General features: G+C 40.2%; 1 protein-coding gene across 3 annotated transcripts in view; it reads left to right on the top strand.

The window, feature by feature from the left end:
* Positions 1 to 23,841, top strand: part of PARN (poly(A)-specific ribonuclease) — a 176,817-nt gene that overhangs the window by 11,332 nt on the left and 141,644 nt on the right. For all 3 annotated transcript variants that reach the window (XM_074965438.1, XM_074965439.1, XM_074965440.1), the window contains exons 9-18: positions 383 to 421; positions 2,134 to 2,176; positions 2,953 to 3,033; positions 5,541 to 5,597; positions 7,280 to 7,357; positions 13,913 to 13,956; positions 14,481 to 14,523; positions 18,239 to 18,314; positions 21,105 to 21,215; positions 21,304 to 21,373. In XM_074965438.1, the coding sequence (XP_074821539.1) occupies positions 383 to 421; positions 2,134 to 2,176; positions 2,953 to 3,033; positions 5,541 to 5,597; positions 7,280 to 7,357; positions 13,913 to 13,956; positions 14,481 to 14,523; positions 18,239 to 18,314; positions 21,105 to 21,215; positions 21,304 to 21,373 (642 nt within the window). The remainder of the gene's footprint in view (positions 1 to 382; positions 422 to 2,133; positions 2,177 to 2,952; positions 3,034 to 5,540; positions 5,598 to 7,279; positions 7,358 to 13,912; positions 13,957 to 14,480; positions 14,524 to 18,238; positions 18,315 to 21,104; positions 21,216 to 21,303; positions 21,374 to 23,841) is intronic.

Here is a 23,841-nt window from a genome sequence, read left to right as displayed (position 1 = left end):
ATATTGTATTACTAGGCCCACCATCATTGGATGTATAGTTATTTCTTAACTAACCATAATGACAAAGGAAATAGTTATTCCATCTAAATAGACTTGGGTGAAGAATATTTAGCTGACAGAGCCAAACATTTTTCTATTAATTTTTGGCAAGTCATTCTCATCAGAAAGGCAGATACATGTACAATAAGATGTAAATCAATTTCTCATTGGAAAATTAGACTAGTGTTTAGCCTTTTAAATGCCTTTTAAGATACCATGTGATAACACCATGAGCTGTTTTATGTTCACTGCCTGAATTTTTAACATAAATTTGTCTTTATTTGACTCTGAAATATTTATATATGAGAACCATTAATAACATTACTCTTTTCTGCTTTTAAAGATTTCAGAGGAAACTAATTTATCAGACTTTGAGCTGGAAGTAAGTTACTAGTGTTAATCTCTTACCTTACCTACTGTGTATCTGTGCTGTTTTTTAACATGAAAAAATCTGGATAAAAAGCTGATCTACGGTTAATATCCATTATGTTTAGATTGCTTAAGAAGAGAAACAGTCTTATAATGTGGTTAAATTGAACTAATACTTAGAAGTGTGGAGTTCTTAGTGGTTTGTTAGAATCCTTTTTTTTTTTTTAAATTGAGCATGTTTCTATTCTATCACTTACAACTATTAAAATAGTTGTAAATTGAACAGTACAATGTAGCAGATTAGCGTTATGTAATAACATGTGACTCTTAACATACAGTGTGCAGTTATTGCAAACAACTGAAGAGGGGGAATGTATTCCTGCATAGATAGTGGGATTAATTTGAACGATAATTAGTTCTATAGGGTGTTGATGGTGCTCTTATATTTATGGCTGATATTGTGGGAGATTGTTTCAAGTTGGCAGTAGTTCTTAAAATCCTGTCTTTAGAGACTGTTCTTAGCTAAAATTGTTTTGTGCTGATTCTCATCTTAGAAGTAAATTGTATTTTAAAAATAGATAAAAAAGCTGTTAAAGAAGCAATTTGACTAATGGAGATGGGATGAGGTCTTTAAGCTGTTTAACAAATATATTTTCAAAATGTTTTGATGCACACGAGGAAGTTACCGTATATACTCGTTCATTAGCCCATTCGTTTATAAGTTGACCCTCCAAGATGGACTGGTAAAAATAGTAAAAACTGTATGACCCTTTCATAAGCCAACCCTATATTTCAGGGGTTGGCAAACTTTGGCTCCCGGCCTGTCAGGGTAAGCCGCTGGTGGGTCAGGGTGTTTTGTTTACCTGGAGCGTCTGCAGGCATGGAGCCCCTCAGTTCTCTGTGGCTGCGGTTTGCTGTTCCCAGCCAGTGGGAGCTGCGGAAGTAGGGGCTCCATGCCTGCAGATGCTCCAGGTAAGCAAAACGACAATGTATTAGATATTCAATTCAATGATTTCATAGAGTTGAAAATCATCAAATTTTGGTGTAGACCCGTATATAAGCTGACCCCTGCTCTTTGATGTGTCACTTTTTTACCAAAAATATTTGGCTTATGAATGAGTATATACGGTATCCAAACATGTATTTTAGAGTGTCTGCACATGGAAATAATGGCATTTTGCATTTTTTTATCATTGTGGCAGATTTTTTTTTTTAAAATGCTTTGCCTACACCCACACTGCACAATGAGGGCTCCCTGTGAAATCTGAGTATATGTGCATTCCTGAATGGGTAACTTAGTAACTGCTTTTTTGAATAAGTTTCTCGTTCTGAAAGAATGCACAAGCAGTACTTTAACCCAACATGAGATTATACAGATTGATTTAATTGCACTGAAGTCAAGAAATTGAGTTAGAGTTCTCTCAGGAACAGTTGTTCAGCTATCTGCATAGTTTTATTTTCTTAATATACTAACACTAATTGTTGAAATTCTTGAGATACACAAGAAGGCAAAATTATTGAATAGCTTGGTACTTTGAATTTGCCAACTTCACTTTTTGGTTAAAAGCTGCCTTAATAGTTTTTGCATTTAATATTAAACCTGTCTGTAACCTTACTACAAGTTGTGTAGCTATGAAAATTAGCCTAGTTGAAGATGGGAGCTTCACTATACTAACTGCTAAATTAGTCCATAAACTGTAGTTTACCTTTCACTGTTTGCTGTAGGTACCCAAAAGGTATCCATGTTGAAACTCTGGAGACAGAGAAGGTAATTAATTGACTAACAACATACTGTCTTAGATGCTTGTTCTGTGTAGGGAAAATCTCAGTCCTAATGAAACTTCATATTACTTGAGCTCTAAATTTGCCTGCTGAAGCTTTGTTATGCAAACTTTTAAACTTTCATTAAACTGTGATGAAATACTTTTGAATAACCTTAGTGGTCTGACTTTAAAATCCATGAGGTATAAATACAAATATATGACTTATATTAAGTATGTGAGTGGAAATTATAATGGCTATTTTAAATACTTAGTCGATCTAACATTCAGTACATTGAGAGTATGAAGTCTTGGACAGCTGAGTGGTTTGATAACAGAACAATAATTGCAGCAGATCTTGAACATTAACTTTTTCCCAAAGAGCTAGGTAAACAATATGAACCCCAAATCACCTGATTAAAACCCCCCACTAAAACCTAAAGTTATAGGGAAACTTAGTATGGTAAATGTTTTCATTCCAACCAAAAAGTGTATTTTCCTTAGGCTTCATTATGTGAGTAGATTCAGTTTGGATAGCCTTGTTAAAATTATAAGTCCCTAGAAAAAAATAAGAGTTTATAAAAGAAACACTGTAATATTAGTAGGTAAATTGTTGCAGCGAAACTCTGAGTATAATGGATGCAATTTAGCTATATTTGCAGTGGAAATTTAGATAGCAAATTGTGATTGGTTTATGTATTAGTGTTGGGATTCTGTTTTAGTTTTTCACTTTCTTTGTCAAGCTATTCCTGGAATAATTTACTTATGCCATTACTGCTTTCAGAAGGAAAGATACATTGTCATTAGCAAGGTAGATGAAGAAGAGCGCAAAAGAAGAGAACAGCAGAAACAAGCAAAAGAACAGGTAAAATGTTTAGTGTCCTTGTTCTTTCTTAAGGTGAAGAAAATGCTGTTCATTTTAATTGAAATGTTGGAATTGGGGAAGAGACCTGACTGACTTGAATTCCATATGCTTATGACACTGAAATTTCCCCACCTCTCAACTCCAGTATCCTACCTCTTGCATTGGTGATATCTGATCTTTCAGAGGAAGGAAAAATCAGGGATGCGCTTGACTAAGTAAGCAGTGCTGTGGATGATGGAAGTGGAGGGGGATAATATTTGTACCTGCTCACTGTGGCTCTCTGCTGATGTCATGGAGCATATTCAGTTACCTTTATCTTAGTAAGCATAGCTAGAAGATGTTTATCATTACTTGTCTCTTAAAATCTTGCTACAGTATTTGAAAACCTTCAGTAGTAGCTAACTGCATTCTGAAAGGTGTTTCCTTGTACTATTTTCAAACTAAAGTGACACCTTATTTTCTTTCTTTGAATTGGTGTCAAAAGGAAAGCCTGAGTGTTTCTGTTTTACTGTACCCCTCATAACATTAAGTACCTCAGTTATTTTTTTTAATGAGAATTAGAGAAGACTTTAATAGCTGTCTGTTTCAGTCTTTCCAGGATAGATCTGAAACTGGGCATACAGTTCCAGATGTATGGCTTGCAGTACTGAATTGCCTGCTGTAATGGATTTTTAGTGCTTATAATTCTTTTCTTTGGGACATCAAATGCTTCTGTGCTAGGAATTAATTGACTAGTCACAGGAGAACTTATCCAGCCATAACTACAGAGACTGAGGTTCCCCATAAATGTTAAAAAGTGTTCTTAGTAGCTCTTAACGTGGATTAATAAGGGATAAAGTAAGAGGATCAAAGCCTTTTTTAGTATTGTCCTCTTACCATTAGAATGAGCATAAAGCAGAGGTGAGCAAACTATGGCCTGCAGGCCATATCTGGCCCATGGGGACCCTCCTGCCCGGCCCCTGAGCTTCTGGCCTGGGAGGCTAGCCCTGGCCCCTCGCCTGCTGTTCCACTTTCCCTGCAGCTTCAGCTCACTGTGCCGCTGGCGCAATGCTCTGGGCGACGGGGCTGCAGAGCTGCAGCCTGACATGGTGCTCTGCGCTGCGTGGTAGCGTGGCTGACTCCAGCCGGGCAGCATGGCTGCCTGTCCTGGTGCTCTGGGTGGCACGGCTGTAGCGCTGCAAGCCACCGGTGCTCCAGGCAGTGCAGTAATGGAGCAGGGGGGTTGGATAGAGTGCAGTGGAGTTCGGGGTGGTGGTCGGGGGCAGGGGTGTGGCTAGAGGGCGGGGAACAAGGGGGTTGAATGGGGGGCAGGGGTCCCAGAGGGGCAGTCAGGAACGGGGGGGGGGGGTGTTTGGATAGGGGCAGTCCGGCAGGGGTTCTGGGGGTGGGCAGAGGACAGGGAGGAAGGGGTGGTTGGATGGGGCAGGGGTCCCGGGGGGGGGCAGTCAGGAATGAGAGGAGGGGTTGGATGGGGCGGCGGGGGGCAGTCAGGGGACAGGGAGCGGGTGTGTGTGTGGATGGGGCAGGAGTTCCGGCGGGGCCATCAGGGGACAGGGAATGGGGGGGTTGGATGGGGCAGGAGTCCGGGGGGGGAGGAGGGGGCTAGACCGTGCCTGGCTGTTTGGGGAGGCACAGCCTCCCCTAACTGACCCACTATATAATTTCAGAAACCCGATGTGGCCCTCAGGCCAAAAAGTTTGCCTGCCTCTGGCATAAAGAGTGGGTTTCCAGTGCTCAAACATCTTCCCTTGCACTTGCTCTCTATATCCTTACATGAATCTCCTCTACCAGATCTGCAGGTTCTACATGTATGAAACATTTAAGCCTTAAATAAATTACCTACAATGACTGAGCACTGATACTTAAATGGAAGTCTTGTGATGCTTCTAAGTGAAGTTGGTGCACCAAATTGGTACTGTAGCATGTTGCTGAAGTAATACTTTTAATGTAAAAATATTCCGTACTGTACAGTAGCCCAATAAAAATGCATTGTTCTAAGAGCAATCAGAGGGCTACTACCTTGGTTCTGGCCACAGAAAGGAAGAAAGGAAAGGAAGAAAGACAAAATGTAATGAATGTGACTCATTTAGGCTGCAACTTCATTCACTTAACATATCGGGCGATGAGTCATACAGTGCAGATTCATTCTTTCCTTAATTATTCCCACTTTTGAGGGCTGCCGTCAGCCCTCCCACTTTTCAACTTGGTCCCAGCCCATTGCTGGGACCCCACCACTATTTCCTTGTATGGGGACTAAAGTGGGCTTGAAAAAAAGCAGGGGCTGTACCTGATGTTTGGAGCCCCAGCCCCTCTTTTCCAGCTTTCTTAGGGGATTCCTTCACCTAAATCCATTTCCTGGGGTCTGGTCTGATTATCATTTTATGGACTATACAGAATGGGGGACCTTAATTGGAGACGGAGTTGAAGGGATATTGTCTTGTTGCAATATACAGACATTGCTGTCAGTTATTTGCAATTATACTTGATACTTGATATTTTGCTTACAGGAAGAGCTCAGTGATGCAGTGGGATTTTCCAGAGTTATTCATGCCATTGCTAATTCTGTAAGTTAACCAACACATTGCTTTTTTTCATATGTTTCTTTAGTTTTCAGCTGAGGCCTGGTCTGACGTGAGTAATTAACACCTGGAGGGAGGTCTCATTACTTGGAAAATAGGATTAGAGAGATAAATGGATCATCAGGCTGAAAACAGAACTTTTGTACTAAATAAGATAAGTTAATAGGTCAGTAGGCTAAAAAAACAGAATGTCTGAGCCAGCTAAGGTAAGAGGGAGAACATCCAGGGAACCATTTACTAGCAATGGACAAGATTAATTAGGAATGCAGAGAAGAGGTCAAGATCAACAATGTATGGACAGAACATGCTGCACAGGGATTGGTTTTTGCAAAATAATCAAACCAATACAAAAATGTGATGTCATGTATAGAAAGTGCAGTGAGATATATGAAGGGAGAGGGTTTCTGTGCATGTTTGGAGGTGTGATATACCCTGCATCCACCTCCCTGTTTTTGTTTGATACGCTCAGTGTAGCTTTACTATATGGCAAATGAACCTTAGTGATGAAATCTGGAGTCGAACTGAGTTTTTGAGATCCCAGAGAACTGGTTGAAGTGTTCTGGTTAAGCTGAGTAGAAAAGGTCTCGGGGAATCCCAATGTAGTTAACAGTAAAAAGTTGATAATTCACTTAGAGTATGACTACTAAATTACTACTAAATTGTACAAATAAGCAAATACTAATGAAGTACGACTCAAATGTATGTAACTTTAGAGCCCCGCGTGGATACAAAATGTATATTCTTGAATCTAAAGTGCATATTTGTGGAGCTGCTGTGTTCTTCCATGAACCACAACGGTGAAAGCAGCAGCATGTTGGTCCACCGTATGGGAGTATGCAAGCTGCTCTCACACACTAGTGAGACTGGGGCAGCTGCCAGTGAGCTTGGTGCCTGTCCCAATGGGCAGGGCTGGGGATGGTATATTCACCCCAGAGGAGCTGCCTGGGCGGGATGCTGGCTTCTGTGAGCAGCGGCCTGACATGCTCCTACTTTCGCTGCAGCGGTTCCTAGTAGAGCCTTGCAGCTCCGTGGATATCCATATTCATGGATATAAATTTTGTATCCATGCAAGGCTCTACTTGATGTACATTATCAACTTTAATTAAGATTTTTTGTTATGGCAATGCTTTGATATATAAGATAGGTGTAGTGTGTTCTTTTTAAAAAGGTTTTTAGTAATAGGAAATTTCGCTACACCTCTGCATTAGATCTTTTAAACAGTGAATAATACCAATTTCTTATGGCAGTTAACAAGATTCTGAGTCATTTAATTTTTTTCAGAAAGGACATAGCTCTTGTTTTGGCTGTAACAACAAGGTAAAAAACATAACCACAGAAAGAAAAAGATCAACAGACTGATTATTTTCTACCTAAATATTCAAAATAGGATTTAAAATGGTTTTGCTTTGCTCTCTAGAACAGGACTCATCGTGTTTGTACAGTGCTTGCCACCATAGCCCCCTCTCCTCTTCTTATTGGCGCTACCAATGTACAGATAACAGATACTTGAACTGTAAAGAATATGCTTGTGATTCAGTATGGTAGTTTGAAGTTAAAATGTAATGAATTGAAAACTGAGTGAAACTGCACCAGAGCCTTTTCTGTAACCTATTTTGTATACAGTAGTTCGAAATGTCATTCACACATATAATGGTCTCTTTCTTTAGGGCAAACTTGTTGTTGGACACAACATGCTACTGGATGTCATGCACACTATCCACCAGTTTTACTGTCCCCTGCCTGAAGTAAGTGGCCTTGTCAGTCTTCAGGTAATTTATAAAATGTATCCTGAAATTTGAAGTAATTTGTCTGAAATCTATTGTGGATGGAAGCTTACTAGGGTGTAATGAACAAACTAAAATAGAATCTTTAAAATGCTATTAGAAATCTGTGTGCTCTCTGGAGATACTGGCCCATAGTTCATTCAGTTTTCCTAAACTCTCTACTAGGGAGAGTTTGCCGTTAGGGCTGAAATTATCTCCATTATCCATTTGGTAACCATATATCTTTGTATGAAGTGCCACAGATAGACGCAAGGAGAGATGCAAAGGAGGGGAGTTTCCCACACCTAGCCATTCTTTTTAGTTGGCAGATCTGAGGGACCTTTCCAGATTGAGGTGTCAGTAGAGGAGGTTTTGGAACAAACTGATAAATTCAACAGTAATTTGAAATCTCAGGAGCAGATGGTAGTCACCCAAGAATTCTGAAGGAACTCAAACATGAAATTGCAGAACTGCTTACTGTGATATATAAACTATTGCTTAAATTAGTCTCTACCAGAAGACTGGTGGAGAGCAAATGTAATGCTGATTTAAAAAAAAAAAAAAAAAGGCTCAAGAAGCCATCCTGACAATTACAGGCCTGTAAGCCTAACTTCAGTACTACACAAATTGGTTGAAACTATAGTAAAGAATAGAATGATCAGACGCATAGATGAACGCAATATGTTGAAGAGTCAACGCGGCTTTTGTAAGGGGAAATCCTGCCTCACCAATCTATTCAAATTCTTTGAGGGTGTCAACTAGGGTGACCAGATAGCAAGTGTGAAAAATTGGGGTGGGAGTGGGGGTAATAGGCGCCTATATAAGACAAAGCTCCAAATATCAGGACTGTCCCTATAAAATCGGGACATCTGGTCACCCTAGGGTCAACAAATGTAGACAAGGATCCAATGGATATAGTGTACTTGAACTTTTAGAAAGCCTTTGACAACGTCTCTCACCAAAGACGCTTAAGCAAAGTAAGCAGTCATGGGATAAGAGGAAAGGTCCTGTCATTGATCAGTAACTCATTAAAAGGTAGGAAACAAAAGGTAGGAATAAATGGTCAGATTTCACAGTGGAGAGACGTCAATAGTGGGATCCTCCAAGGATCGGTAATGGGATGAGTGCTGTTTAATATAGTCGTCAATGATCTGGAAAAAGGGGTGAACAATGAGGTGGCAAAATTTGCAGCTGATACTAAACTACTCAAGACAATTAAGTCATAAGCTGAGTGCAAAGAGTTAGAAAAGGATCTCACAAAATTGGGTGACTGGGCAACAAAGTGGCAGATGAAATGCAATGTTGATAAATGCGAAGTAATGCACATTGGAAAACATAATCCCAACTATACAATCAAAATGATGGGGTCTAAAGTAGCTGTTGCCACTCAAGGAAAAGATCTTGGAGTCAATGTGGATAGTTCTCTGAAAACATCTGCTCAATGTGGAGCAGCAGTTAAAGTGGTGAGGATTCAGGGTATTACTTGTATGTTGTTGAAACACGTAAGTTGAGTGCAAATAAAAATCAACTCTAGTATGTGACTTTATGTACTATAGCATCTCTAACAGTATACTTCAATCACTTTTAAAAGCATTTGTCCTGAAAGCTTTAAAATGTCAACCAATGTATAATTGAGTATATGTCCTTTCTTACTGTCTTTGAGCCATTTTTAATTAAGAGATTCGAGTATAAAACTAAAACTTTTATGAAGTGATTGTAATTGAAAACCTAGTCTGACTAAAGATCTGTTACATTCATCACCTTTATCCTTTATAATTCCATATAGCTAAGTATTTACAGTGCAGAAAAGCTAATTGGAAATGGCAGTTTTCTATGGAGCATGAATAATGCTAAAGAGTGTAATTGTTAAAGGGCAGAATTGTCTTCAGTGATCAGGAGTTGCAATGCTCTATGGCAGTTGAAAATTTAAGTTGTAGGAAATCAAGTTTTATGTTCACTTTCTGATAAAGGAAAACTAGGAAGTGAATTGTGTACTTGCAGCTCTTGGCCCTCAATGCTGCTTCAGTAATTGGGTAATTAGGTGCATTATATTGTGGTTTATTTTTAAATTGCTTACTTTTTATGTCTTAATAAGGCCTCTAGCATTAATGGAAGTGTTTTACTTTCCTCTGCTGTATTTTTAAAAGAAAGTTCTCTTCTGTGATGTTATCTAGAAGCTGAGTTGTGATATGGAGATGACATTATGAAATCTAATGGCAGAAGTTGGGGGATAAAATCAAATTGGTTATAAGGATGGGAATTGCAGTACTGGAATATTGGAGGGGGAGGGTGTTCTGATTATTTAAGAAGTCCTAATCTACTAGCCTGGCCTAATTTTGTGCTAGGTGGGTAAGGGTACAGTACTAGTCTTTGAGGAAGCAAGAGATCTGGCTGGAGATGGGTCACCTGTGTCTTGTACAGGCATCCTAAACTTGGAGGCTTTTTGGGGTGAGGCTGCATGCGAGACTTGGCTATTAGATGTGGGGGAAGTGGGTTGGGGCCTGTTTGAACTATGTTGGCCCATAAGCAAATAGGGAGTCACTTGCTCAAGAAACCATCTTTAGACAGTGGTGTAACTTGGCCTGTTTAGTTACTAAAGCACAGGTGAGGCTGCTGTCACTGCTTCTGAAGTCCTCAGATTCTGGCTAATATGGTTGTTATGGTGTAGGCTGATTTTCTTTACCTACTCCTACAAATGACCAGGCTTTGATGCTGTTGAGTCATTCAGAAGTTGTAACTTGCCGCTTGCGTTAGCCCTATTTGCCTGTGGAAATAGGGAGACCCAGAATCCAAGGCCATCATTAAGGCAATTTCGGCTTCTGTTGTGGAAGAAGGTTGGCAGCTGAGAGAGAAGGGGCAGAGTGAGTTAGGACTTGTATTTGTGGTGGAGATTTTCAGGCACCGGGAAGAGTGAGTAATGACTGATATTCTTGGGATCACTCAGATCATAGAATCATAGAATATCAGGGTTGGAAGGGACCTCAGGAGGTCATCTAGTCCAACCCCCTGCTCAAAGCAGGACCAATCCCCAATTAAATCATCCCAGCCAGGGCTTTGTCAAGCCTGACCTTAAAAACTTCTAAGGAAGGAGATTCTACCACCTCCCTAGGTAACGCATTCCAGTGTTTCACCACCCTCCTAGTGAAAAAGTTTTTCCTAATATCCAACCTAAACCTCCCCCACTGCAACTTGAGACCATTACTCCTCATCCTGTCATCTTCTACCACTGAGAATAGTCTAGAACCATCCTCTTTGGAACCACCTCTCAGGTAGTTGAAAGCAGCTATCAAATCCCCCCTCATTCTTCTCTTCTGCAGACTAAACAATCCCAGTTCCCTCAGCCTCTCTTCATAAGTCATGTGCTCTAGACCCCTAATCATTTTTGTTGCCCTTCGCTGGACTCTCTCCAATTTATCCACATCCTTCTTGTAGTGTGGGGCCCAAAACTGGACACAGTACTCCAGATGAGGCCTCACCAATGTCGAATAGAGGGGAACGATCACGTCCCTCGATCTGCTCGCTATGCCCCTACTTATACATCCCAAAATGCCATTGGCCTTCCTGGCAACAAGGGCACACTGCTGACTCATATCCATCTTCTCGTCCACTGTAACCCCTAGGTCCTTTTCCGCAGAACTGCTGCCTAGCCATTCGGTCCCTAGTCTGTAGCTGTGCATTGGGTTCTTCCGTCCTAAGTGCAGGACCCTGCACTTATCCTTATTGAACCTCATCAGGTTTCTTTTGGCCCAATCCTCCAATTTGTCTAGGTCCCTCTGTATCCTATCTCTGCCCTCCAGCGTATCTACCACTCCTCCCAGTTTAGTATCATCTGCAAATTTGCTGAGAGTGCAATCCACACCATCCTCCAGATCATTTATGAAGATATTGAACAAAACCGGCCCCAGGACCGACCCCTGGGGCACTCCACTTGACGCCGGCTGCCAACTAGACATGGAGCCATTGATCGCTACCCGTTGAGCCCGACAATCTAGCCAACTTTCTACCCACCTTATAGTACATTCATCCAGCCCATGCTTCTTTAACTTGCTGACAAGAATACTGTGGGAGACAGTGTCAAAAGCTTTGCTAAAGTCAAGAAACAATACATCCACTGCTTTCCCTTCATCCACAGAATCAGTAATCTCATCATAGAAGGCGATTAGATTAGTCAGACATGACCTTCCCTTGGTGAATCCATGCTGACTGTTTCTGATCACTTTACTCTCGTCTAAGTGCTTCAGGATTGATTCCTTGAGGACCTGCTCCATTATTTTTCTGGGGACTGAGGTGAGGCTGACTGGGCTGTAGTTCCCAGGATCCTCCTTCTTCCCTTTTTTAAAGATTGGCACTATATTAGCCTTTTTCCAGTCATCCGGGACTTCCCCCGTTCGCCACGAGTTTTCAGATCAGCCTCCCTTGTAACTTTGGGTGCCTTAATGCTGTGCTGCTATGATTCAGAGCCCTGACACTACTAGCCAGCCAGCCAACAAAGACTCACCCTGGCTTCTACCAGTTTAATTACTCCTTGCAGGGTGACTCCAACAGCCCTTCTGTCCTGAGCCTCCCCAAATTTGTCTAACCTGAGTTCTAAAGCATGAGACACGGGGACTCTTCCCTTCTGGTCCGTCACCCCCAGAAGTGTGGAAACAGCCCTCAGTCATCAGCACACTTTAGCAGAGACACTCATAGAATATCAGGGTTGGAAGGGACTTGAGGAGGTCATCTAGTCCAACCCCCTGCTCAAAGCAGGACTAATCCCCAGTTTTTGCCCCAGATGGCCCCCTCAAGGATTGAACTCATAACCCTGGCCAATGCTCAAACCACTAAGATATCCCTCTCCCCTCCACACAGTTGGCACACCAGAGACCTGCTTGGGATAAAAATAAACAACATTTATTTAATAAAATAATCTCAGATTCAAAGATGAAATAGTAAGGAAAAGCAAACAAGTTACAGAATATAAACATAAAGAAGCAACTTGGTGCTTTACATTTCTATATTAAATAAATTCCTTTTTCTAATACAAACTTACCTATTGCCTTTGAACGGTTTCCCAGCTTGCCCCCTAGCCTTAGGTGATGAGATCCAGTGTTCTCAGGCAGCGCCCTCCACCCCTGCCCCTTCTGCTGTTGAAATTATCCCTCGGTTCAATGCTTTTCACTTCAAACCCCACCTTCCCTTTTCATACGGCTTGCAGTTTTTTCTCCCCTGACTATGGTAATTCATTGTTTCTCAGAGCAGGGGAAATTCCCTTGTGTCTTCCCATTAACTGTAATGGTTCATTATTTGTCTTTTCCTAGGTTGTACCGTGGATGGTTACTTGTCTGCTGTGCGGTGTATTTGAAGTTGTAGTAGATATCATGAGCATAGTATTCTATATACATATTTACGTAATCAGTCTGTATACATATTTCAAACCATCAAGTTCAGAACATTACAGGCTTTCATAAAAGACCTTACTCAACATATTTTTGTACACCGTAACATTGTATACAACCTATGGATTCAGTTGCTTAATCTGTGAGGTTCAGACCCACTGTTCTCTCCTTGGAGTGTTTGAGCCCTGATTGTCACAACCTCTTTGTGAATTTGATGGAGCTGTCTATTGGTGTCAGGGCTCTGAGCCATACCAGCATAGTATGAAGGCAACCCATGGCTTACTGGTCTGGGTGATCCCAAGAACCTCACAGTGACTTGTCCCCTCCTGCCCCCTCATAAGGGTTTTAGCTGGGTTACTTTCCCTCTTCTCATTGGGCATAGAGTGGGGTTCTGGTATAAATGTCTGCTGCAGAGAGTGGACTCTTTGCCTCTACTATCAGATTCACTGCCATTTCTGCGTGAATACAGAGGATTGGTTTTCTCAACCTTCCCCAGGTGACCATCTGTTCATATGCTTCATTGGCTCAAAGAGTTAATGTTTAAGAGAATGAGTTGACATACACAAACCCATTCTAAGGAAGGGTCAATGACTTAACAAGCATTTCACTAGTAAAATATCTCCTGAAAATGAACATTCAATTAATTCTCTACTATCAAATATATAAGAAATACTTACTAAATTCTTCAGTTTTCTGTAGTTGATTAGTTCTAATATCAGACAGAACATGGAGGCTGCCATCGTTAGTATGATAAATTGGGATGGGAAAAGCACTTGCTTCTAATGGAAAGCGGGGTTTGGGTTATACCAGACTTCTTCAGGTTAAAAGCTTCTGCTCATCTTCTGTAGCAGCCTTTTCAGTTATCTTTGCATAGCAAAATATTGGAGATGGGTGGCAGAAGGTTTAGATGAAAAAACAGTGATAAATTGAAAGGTTTTATCCTGTAAAAACTGAGTGTCAGCAGGCATTCAAAGAGTGTAACCAAGTACACTTCGATTTTAAATAGAAAAAAGTACAGCCGTTGGCTCTTACTTTAGAAATCTTAGTGGATAAAAGGGTTGGAATCTCTTGATCAATATTTATTTCAGGGTAATAGAATATCTTATGAGTTTTATACTGTTCGGGTTTGACAGTAACAAAACTTTGTTTTGAATTTTAGGACCTAAGCGAGTTTAAGGAGTTAGCGGCATGTGTCTTTCCCAGGTAGGCTCATCTTCAAATTACTATTGAGCAGTTTTTCACTGATATCAACTGTCATTAAAGTGTATCCAGCTATCTTCTTGCTTAAATTAAGCATAAAATTATGGTTGTGACTCATATATCACAATATGTAGTGATTTAGGAACAATTTAGTTTAAAAATAATGTCTGCATTTTAATTCATATTTATGACATTGCTGATTGCATTGCCCTTGTCAGAATACTTCTTAGCCAAAGAGAAGCCTTTACAAGTTGTCTTCTCTTTGTATGAAAATTGTTGTGAACCCTGATTGAATCGGGACCAGTGTTCATTTGCTATTAATGTTACTAGCTTCACCTTTTTAGTCTGTTGACTTTTTCTAGTGGACATAGCTCAGTTCTAATGCTCCCTAAAGATCTGTGTTAATGACTTTCAGCATCTTAATGTTGTTGTTTACCCCTGAATAAAACAAAATATCCTTGAATGTTTGGCAAAATTTTTTATAAAAACAAAACAATTCATTCTTACCTCTTAAATTTCATTTTTAGACTATTGGATACTAAACTGATGGCAAGTACGCAACCTTTTAAGGTAATTTACAAATGTAAATAACTGTAGTCTAATCTTTTTTGAGAGTTTTAAATGAGTACTGAAGTATAAGTAATATTTTGGTAGAGGACAACAGATAATAGAATGTTTCATTTATAAATACTATCTCTGTTGTAGCAGGATGACTTCATACTGTTGTAAAAAACTTTCTCATCTAACCCTTCTAAAACTACAGTAAATGAGCTTTAAAATAACAAATTATGATACTTTTTAAATTCCATTCTTCCATGGTAAAAACTCTACTAAATGCCTGGTCTTGAGCAGTTAGCTTAGGTTCTGGACAAATGTAAAGTTCTTAATTAACTCTGCCAAAACTAATCTTCTAGGATTTCTACTGAGAGTTAATACAAGAAAATGTCTTATGAATTATCCGTCATGATTTTCCTTGAACTCTGGGGGCCCCATTCCTGCAGTCCTTACTTAGGTAACTATCCTCTCAATCAACAGGACTTTTGCCTGAGCAGGACTCTGGGTTTTTGAGTCCGAGGTGCATCATTTTTGTGTTTAGACTAATTTGACTGTTCAAATATCATTTTAAAAATCTCTTGTTAAAATTTCAGTTGAACTGAGTATTCAGTAAGGTTCAATTTAATGCTGTGTTGTACCACAGTTGCTGGATTTTATATCCATGGTAATACTAAACTATTGATTTGAATGTAGGATTTCATCATGGCCACATTCTATCTGTATAGTAAAATACATTTTTTTAGGTATAGCTGTAAGAATTGATTTCCCTGTTGTATATACACAAAATAGGCAAACTAACCCTTCTTGTGTGTGTATACGCACACTAGGATAACAATTCAATATGTTGCATAAATGGAACAATATTTGTAGACCAATATCTTAAAGGTAGCCTTAAATTTCTAGGCACACATTCGCTTGCAGTACGTGTGGTCTATTCTAGAACAATATGGGGCACTAAAGGAAAAAGCTATTTAATTCATAATTATTAATAAATACTTCTTTTTAAAGAAATATGGGCAGTTAGCTATATTTTTGTCCTGTTCTAAGTTGGCTGCAAATCTTAACTTCTGCATATGTTACGTATTAACTTGATGTCCTCTAAATTCGAAAAGCATATTGCTTTTACTGTTTAAATTGTGGTCTTAATTAAAGAGACTGGTAGAATGGTTTTGCTTTGTGAATAACAGTTGTTGCATCCTGAATTGTCTGTCTTCTTGTGGACCTCTTCTTCAGGGGTGAAAGTAACTTAAATAAGTTACCAGTATGCAGGGCGGCCAGGGTCCTGGGCAAGGTTGGGTGAGGGATGGCTCTGGGTCCCCAGAAGGGGCAAGGGCTCGGGCAGAGGGGGCGGGGCTGGAGCCAAAATCCCCCAGCCAGCCTTTCAGCACTGCCCAGCTGGCGCCACCCTGGGCTCCGGCGGTGATTTAAAGGGCTCTGGGCTTCGGCTGCTGACGTGGTAGAAGCAGCGGCAGCTGAGAGCCCTGGGCCCTTTAAATGGCTGCTGGAGCCCTTTTAAATTGCCAGGCCCTGGAATAGCTGCCCGTTTTGCTTCCCCCATCAGCGGCCCTCCTGGTACGGTCGGCAGTTTCTTGCCGGTACACCGGACCGGACCAGCTTACTTTCACCTCTGCTCTTCTCACATTCATGACAGCAAATATTAGGTCCTTGAAGTTGCTTGCTTATCTGGGATACTAACGCCCTAGAGTTTTGCAAACACTCCATCTTTAGCTTTTAGAAGTTTCCAACTGGAAGGAAATGTCGCTTGCATGTACTTACGTTCTTCTGCGGCACATATATACTCCTTGCATACTGGGAGCAGTCTGCGTCAACACTTCCTAAAGATGACGTACCAATTAGAGGAATGAATGGCCAGGCTAGTGATCATTCTTCAAAACTTTCCTGTGTCCCAGGACTGGGTGAATTCCAAAGCCGAACAGTGACCTGATGAAGCCGGGGCCTCTAGCGGTGCATACCTTGCAATAATAACTTCTGCAGCTTTTTTTCGGGCAGGGGCAAGGTCTTAATGAGTAAAAAAAAATAACTAAATTATGTCTCAAGTATTTCAGCCTTGTGTTGAGCAGTACTGTTTGAATACAAATAGATCTGGAGGCTTTTGTGACTTGAAAACTAATATTTTGATAATACATGTTGGCTTTTCTGTTTAGCTCAGATACTGCAGTGATATTTGCTTTGGAATTTTTACAGTACTTATAATTTGGGGGGGGGGGTAGGTTAGAAACAATGTTATCATTTGTGTACATGCCTTGTGCATCTAATTGGAGGTTTTGGATGCCAGTGCAACAAATATTCTGAGCTTGATCACTGGGTTGAAAATTATTTGGCAGGTTCTTAATATAGTTTTTAAAGACAGTAGTACTTGTTTATCTTTTTTTTTCTGTTCTGGTGGCTAAAACTTTTTTTTTCTCAGAATAGGTCTGTCTGAGGTAGTGCTAGTGCAGGGATCGGTAACCTTTGGCACGTGGCCTGTCAGGGAAATCTGCTGGCGGGCTGGGCCGGTTTGTTTACCTGCAGCGTCCGCAGGTTCGGCCGATCGCAGCTCCCACTGGCCACGGTTCGCAGCTTCCATTGGCCTGGGACGGCGAATCACAGCCAGTGGGAGCTATGATCAGCCGAACCTGCGGACGCTGCAGGTAAACAAACCGTCTCAGCCCGCCAGGGGCTTTTTCCCTGGTGGGCCCCGGCCAAAGGTTGCTGATCCCAGTGCTAGTGCAAGCTTTCCCTCCCTATTCTACCCATGTAGCTTTACACTGGATGGATAGCCACTGTGAGTGAGGGTATTCCAGTCTGTGTCCGTTTTGGTTCTTGGCTTCTGTCTTGAAACGTAAGAGTTAACTCAAACCACAAAATTATTAAGTATATTGTAGATAGCTGAAGTTGTAGGATAACCTCTGGAGAACTTTTAGTTCTCCCTACTCAGCTGTGCTATCACCTTGAGTAAGTTGCTGCCTGTTTCTTTCTTTGCGCAATGGCAAGACTAATGGAGTTATAAATACAAAGTGTTTAGTGACCCAAATAATGAATTAGACTAGATTGTCTTTTTATTTCAGATTTAAGAATCTTTGTGTAACGTATCAGTGACTACTTTTGTTACATTGAATAAAGCTAGTCAACTAAGCTAATGTATAAGATTTGCCTAACTCTAATAAATCAGACACCATATAACTGTGTAAGTAAACTGTCAGTCTATTTCTATTGCTTGGATACCCCATTAAGCAACGGTACATCTTGTTGTATATTCTTTACTAGGTGTGTCTGGTTAAAAAAAATCTCACCAGCTCAAGTACCAATATTTCTGGTCAGTTATATCCTTTCTGGGTAAAATGTGTTCAGTTCTAATTCCGTAACCTGCTGTAAACCTTGGTTTTTGTGAGTTGCTGTTTGTGCTCTTTTTTCAGCAGGAGGCCAGATTTTAGATAAAGATTGTGCCTCAGTATTGATTTTGCTGTTTTTTTCTAGGGTTCCCAGAGCCTAAAATGCTTTTGATAGAAATAGTGTAATTGTAACAATTGTTTGCATGTAACATTAAACTTGAGTCGGAGCAAACTGTTCATTCCAGGACTTGGGAGTTTGGAACTGGATTGTGTATAGCTCTGTAGAGAACACAGGCTGGCAGTATTAAATCCCAAATGTTACCTCTAATCCATACAATCTCAATATATGGGAAAATGCATTTGGCATTGATGTCCTCACATGTGCCTTATGTTTTTAGGAAATTATTAACAACACATCCCTTGCAGAACTGGAAAAACGTTTAAAAGAGATTCCATTCAACCCTCCTGAAGTTGGTAAGGATGCATAAAAGCGTTTGCCCCATGCTCCTAAATTATGTGCTAGGTTTCATTTTTCGCAGAAAAAATTGATATGCTGATTGCTTGGTTTGGGATGTGAAATGGTCTATTTCTAAATTAAACGGTGTTTAAACCCCATTTAGTATTGGCAGTGGGTTACATATATGCAATACTATTTGTGATCATTATTCTTAGTGGTTTTAGGCATTATACGTCAGCTTTATTTTGAGTGAAGTAGAATAGTAATTCTTGAATGAACAGCTGTTCTGTCACTGTACTGATGGCATTTCTTCTGTAGCTTAGGTTTTGGTGAATAATTTCTGCTATGTCTCAAATTAAGCCCAGGTGTAAGTACTTTACTCTAAAAGCTCTTATTTAATTAATTACCAGTAGTACTTAGTTGGACTCTTTGAAAGAATACAGTAGTTACTAGATCCCATACTAATGGTTAGAATGTAATTAAGTACTGTGGAGCTGTATCACTTTTTCTAAGGCGGTGGCATGAAAGAAGGGATGTTAAATGATTGGAAGAGAGAGACTATTTTTAACATTCTGGAATGGAGTTCATGAACTGCTGATATAAAAAGGGAAAAACCATTGGGCGGCGTAACATGTTGAAAGGCAGGAGGAGAGGGTCTCTTGTCTTAAGCAATATAGATGTTTGAATTACTCTGTTTAGCATTCTAAATATGCAGAGCAAATGCACATAGTTTATTAAACTTGGGTGGCTTCAAGAAAGGAAATAGTAATCCAGAGGCTTTCTGACTTTTTCTTCTGTAATAATTCTGTTAGCCAACCAGCAGGAGGTGTTGGTGCACACAGCATAGTTTCCTACTTCCACATATGTACTTTTCACAATGTATTCACTGTAGCCCAGTAGTTCTCAAACTTTTTTGTACTGGTGACCCCTTTAACATAGGAAGCCTATGAGTGTAACACCCCCCGCCCCATGTATAAATTAAAAACACTGTTTTATATATTTAACACCATTATAAATGTTGGAGGCAAAACGGGGTTTAGGGTGGAGACTGACAGCTCATGACCCCCCATGTAATTCCTTCGTGACCCTCTGCGGGGTCCCGACCCCCAGTTTGAGAACCACTGCTGTAACCTCTTTGAACTTGGGGATGGGACAACTTGGCCTCTCCCTGGTGAGCTCTTTTAGTTGATGTAGTACCAAATGATTGTATGAAATCATATTTATTTTGCTACTTGTTGGGTTCTGCATCAAAATTTGGTGGATATGTTAACATTAATCACTTGTATGAATGACTACTGTAAAGTTTGATATTGCGATAGACGTGGGTCAGAACTTTCAAGGCAAAGACGGTTTAAAGTTATTGAAATACTTCTGTCGATTGTTAGATTTGTGGAGAAATGTATGGGTATGCATTGTGGCGTTAAAAGGATAACCTGTTTGAGCTGAGTTTAAATCAAGTTAACTGAACCTATTGGTTAGGTAGTATTAACATTTTTTCTTAGAAATATATTCTTTTGAGAGAGGACTGTTTTTGACTGAAACATTGGCATGCTTATGATGCTGTGTAACTTTTTTGTAGGTTTTTAAACTTAAATATGCTAAGAATTTTGAGTCATGGTTAGACGCTGGAAAAATACTAGATAAGGTAGTTAGCTTATTTTGTTACATATAGGCTTCCTTAACATATGGCTAAAATACTATATTATGACACCTATTTATGTCCCTATTGTAAATATTGGGGTGTACTTCATAGCTATATTCATTCATCATTTTTGCTGCGGAAAAGACTCCCTTAATTGTAATAAAGTGGATATAACTAAGCTTGACTTCCATTTCCACTGTGTGTACTTAAGTTTGATTGGTTTAAGCACTGTTTCTCTCCTTCTAGTCCCGTTTCCCCTCCAAAAAAATTGCTTGAACTGTTCAGATGTCTCTTACAGACTGGGAAATTAAGTATGAAAGGCTAAACGATGCTAATGTTGGGGGCTTGTGGAGTGGGAGTTAATTGACTGTCGATGGGACTTAGGCTTTCTAAGTATTTTAGGGGTAAACTTTTAAAGTATTTAGGTGCTTAAAAATGCAGTTAAGTATTTAGTGGGATTTTCAGAATGCCTCAAGGTACTTATTTGCATATATAGGTATTTAAGAATCTTTAAAAAATGTGGCCCTAAGTCACCTTTGGAAATGGGATTTAGATGCTGAAGTCACTTAAGCACTTTTGAAAAATATTAGTCTGTTTGCTACCACTGGAGTAACAATTACAAGCTGTATGTCATGTGTTGCAGAAGAGTCAGAAGAAATAAGATGATGACTAATCCTGTTCCCATTGTTTCAATAAAAAGAAAAGGAGTACTTGTGGCACCTTAGAGACTAACCAATTTATTTGAGCATAAGCTTTCGTGAGCTACAGCTCACTTCATCGGATGCTTATGCTCAAATAAATTGGTTAGTCTCTAAGGTACCACAAGTACTCCTTTTCTTTTTGCGAATACAGACTAACGCGGCTGTTACTCTGAAACCTGTCATTGTTTCAATGGAAGTTTGGCTGCTAAAGTGGCAGTATGATCCAGAATATCTCTGGATGAGAAGGGCTATGAAAGTCTAGTGGTACAATTTTTGACTCAGTGGGAATAGGAATGGTTCCTAGAAGCCTTCTTCTGTCAATGAAGCTTTAAATTGCTTGTAATTTGTAAAAGTTACTAGAATTATCCATAGTGCATTATGCACTTGCAGCAAATGTGTTTCTGGTTAAATATAACTTCCACTTACATGATACCCTTAGGTAAACATGACTTTTCCTTCTTCAGAAAGTGCAGAAGGGTTTCCAAGTTATGACACAGCTTCTGAACAACTTCATGAAGCAGGCTATGATGCTTACATAACAGGACTGTGTTTCATCTCCATGGCTAACTACCTAGGTACTATATATTTTTTTCCCCAAAAAACTATTCCTCTACTCTCTGTTTCAATGCATATGTTATGCTGAATTTCTTCTTTGTTTATTAGGTTCATTTCTCAGTCCTCCGAAAAATCATGTATCTGCTAGATCAAAACTCATTGAACCCTTTTTTAACAAGTAAGTAAATCACTGTACATTACAAAACCTGCTATAATCTGAAGGTGGAGCTGAAAACCCTAGCGTCAGTTTAAACTAATCACTTGTATTTTACTGTTTTACATTTAAAATTCCCTAGTGGCCTATCTTATTCGTATTAAGAATTTAATGAAGTGTTGGTATTGGGAGGTAAAAACTCCCATACATTCATTAAGTATTGCTTCTGAGCAGGGAGATGCCTGCCAACTTGCTTAAGAGAGCATGGAAGGGATTATGTTAAAATTGTGGCTCTAGCTCCATTGTTCTTCTTGGTATTGAGATCTATACTTTTGTCAGTTAGCAAATGTTTGCATAGTTCTAAGGAATAATCAAAGTGAGAAAAATAACTCTGATTTAAATGTTTCTATAGTTTGTAAGGCAAGGATAGGTATTGGAGATTTAGTGTGAGCAATAAAGCTTGTTGCTGCACTGATTTAAAAAAAAAAAAAAAAAGAGAGAGAGAGAGATGTAGCCTAGAAGTATGTCCAAAGGATCCAGAGTGGTATTTTTGATGCAGCTTTTGCTTTACCTGGACCAAAATCTAATATCTGTGACATATTTAAGATATCAGGCAATAAACTTTTAAAGAAATTACATTGATTTTTCAGAATAAATTCATTGGATCTTAAATTCACAGCATCTTTTATTGCTGGATTAGATATTCATGAAGATCTTAAAGATTTAATTGAGAATTTTAGAAATCTAAAGTTTTTTTGTGCATGTTTCTGATGCTTTGCTTATTCATAGTCTTTTCTTGTCATGCTTCTGGTGGTAGAATAATCTTACATGATGGCATGTGAACACAGTAAGGTTATGATGGGGAATCTCTTGACAGAGGTTTAGTGACAGTTGTAAACTGAAGACTACCACATTTTGGAAAGAAATAGCCAAATCTGCAAACTGTCACCTTATTGGAGATAATACTGAAGGCATGTTGAGCTAGAGTCACAAAGAAACTTAGGGGCATCACCACTCCTGATTTTTTGACACTTACAAAATCACTGAGAGTCACAAAGCTTGAGTTAGGCATTGAGGTGCCCTGTACAGTGAGGAGACAGGGGGAGAGCCTCCTGAGAGTGGGTTTCACAAAAGGCAGCATGCTGGCGGCTCCTTGCCTAAACTAGCCAATGGGAGATGCCAAGATGAGGTTTGCATCCTGGAGACTAACAATTTATTTGGGCATAAGCTTTTGTGGGCTAGAACCCACTTCATCAAATTAGGCCTGAATAAAGTCTGGGAGTGGTTGGGTCATTACAAAACCTAAACCTAATTTCCCCCTACTAATTTCCCCCCTACTGTTACTCTCACCTTTTTGTCAACTGTTTGAAGTGGGCCACTCTCATTACCACTACGAAAGTTATTTTTCCTCCCTTGGTATTCTGCTGTTAATTGAATTGTCTCGTTAGACTGACCTCACACTTGGTAAGGCAACTCCCATCTTTTCATGTATTTATATGTGCTCCTGTATTTTCCTCTCCATGCATCTGATGAAGTGGGTTCTAGCCCATGAAAGCTTATGCCCAGATAAATTTGTTAGTCTCTAAGGTGCCACAAGGACTCTGTGTTTTTGCTGATACAGACTAACACAGCTACCACTCTGAATCCTACACCCTGTACCTCTGAGTTAGGCATGCCTAAATTAGGGCCGCAGGGAGGTGCTTTCCTATACTGGGATTCTCAGCTGCACACCCTTGCTTGACATTAGGCACCTATGCCTTTTTATCAAGAAACTGAAAGGGAGGGGAAGGAGGAGGACTCCCTCAAACTTTTAGTCCAGTGCTTAGGATACTCACTGGGGATATGGGAGACCCCTGGTTCATGCCCCTCCCACCACCTGAAGGGAAGAAGGGATTTGAACAGGGATATGCCACTTTTCGTGTAAGTAAATAATCACTGGACAATAGGATATTGTGATTTGTGGGGCTCCTTTTGCAGGTGTTCCACTGTGAATAAATAATGAAAGTATCATTGGGAGCAAGAATAAGTCATTCAGTGGCCTGGTGGTTAGAGCACTCACCTGGGAGGTAGGAGACCTGCTCCAATGACTTTACTTGTCCACAATAGAACAGCTTCATCAGGAAGGACAGAAGGAGCCCCACACCAGAATATCCTACAGCTGAATGGTTAGGATGCTCACCAGAGAGGTGGCATATCCCTTTTGAAATCTCTTCTCCCGCTCAGTTAGAGGGTTGAGGGGGTTGGCAGGGCTTGAATCAGGGCTCTCCCACATCCAAGGTGAGTACCTGAACCACTGGGCTAAAGGTTATCCCATCCCAGCCGTTTTGTGTAAGCTTGCCTATCGGGTTCTGATCTGCTAGGCGAGGTTTGCATGCTTACCAGATCAGCCCCGTAGGCAAGTTAGGAGGAACCCCTCTTTTCTCTTGACTTGTGAATGGCTCTGGAACTCATGCATCTGGATGCCTGGCATGGGGCTGCATTGTGTATGTTCA

This window comes from Natator depressus, chromosome 10 (assembly GCF_965152275.1).
Source record: "Natator depressus isolate rNatDep1 chromosome 10, rNatDep2.hap1, whole genome shotgun sequence".
Taxonomy (NCBI): domain Eukaryota; kingdom Metazoa; phylum Chordata; order Testudines; family Cheloniidae; genus Natator; species Natator depressus.
The sequence above is the reverse complement of the archived record's forward strand: the minus strand, read 5'-3'. Positions and strand labels throughout refer to the sequence as shown.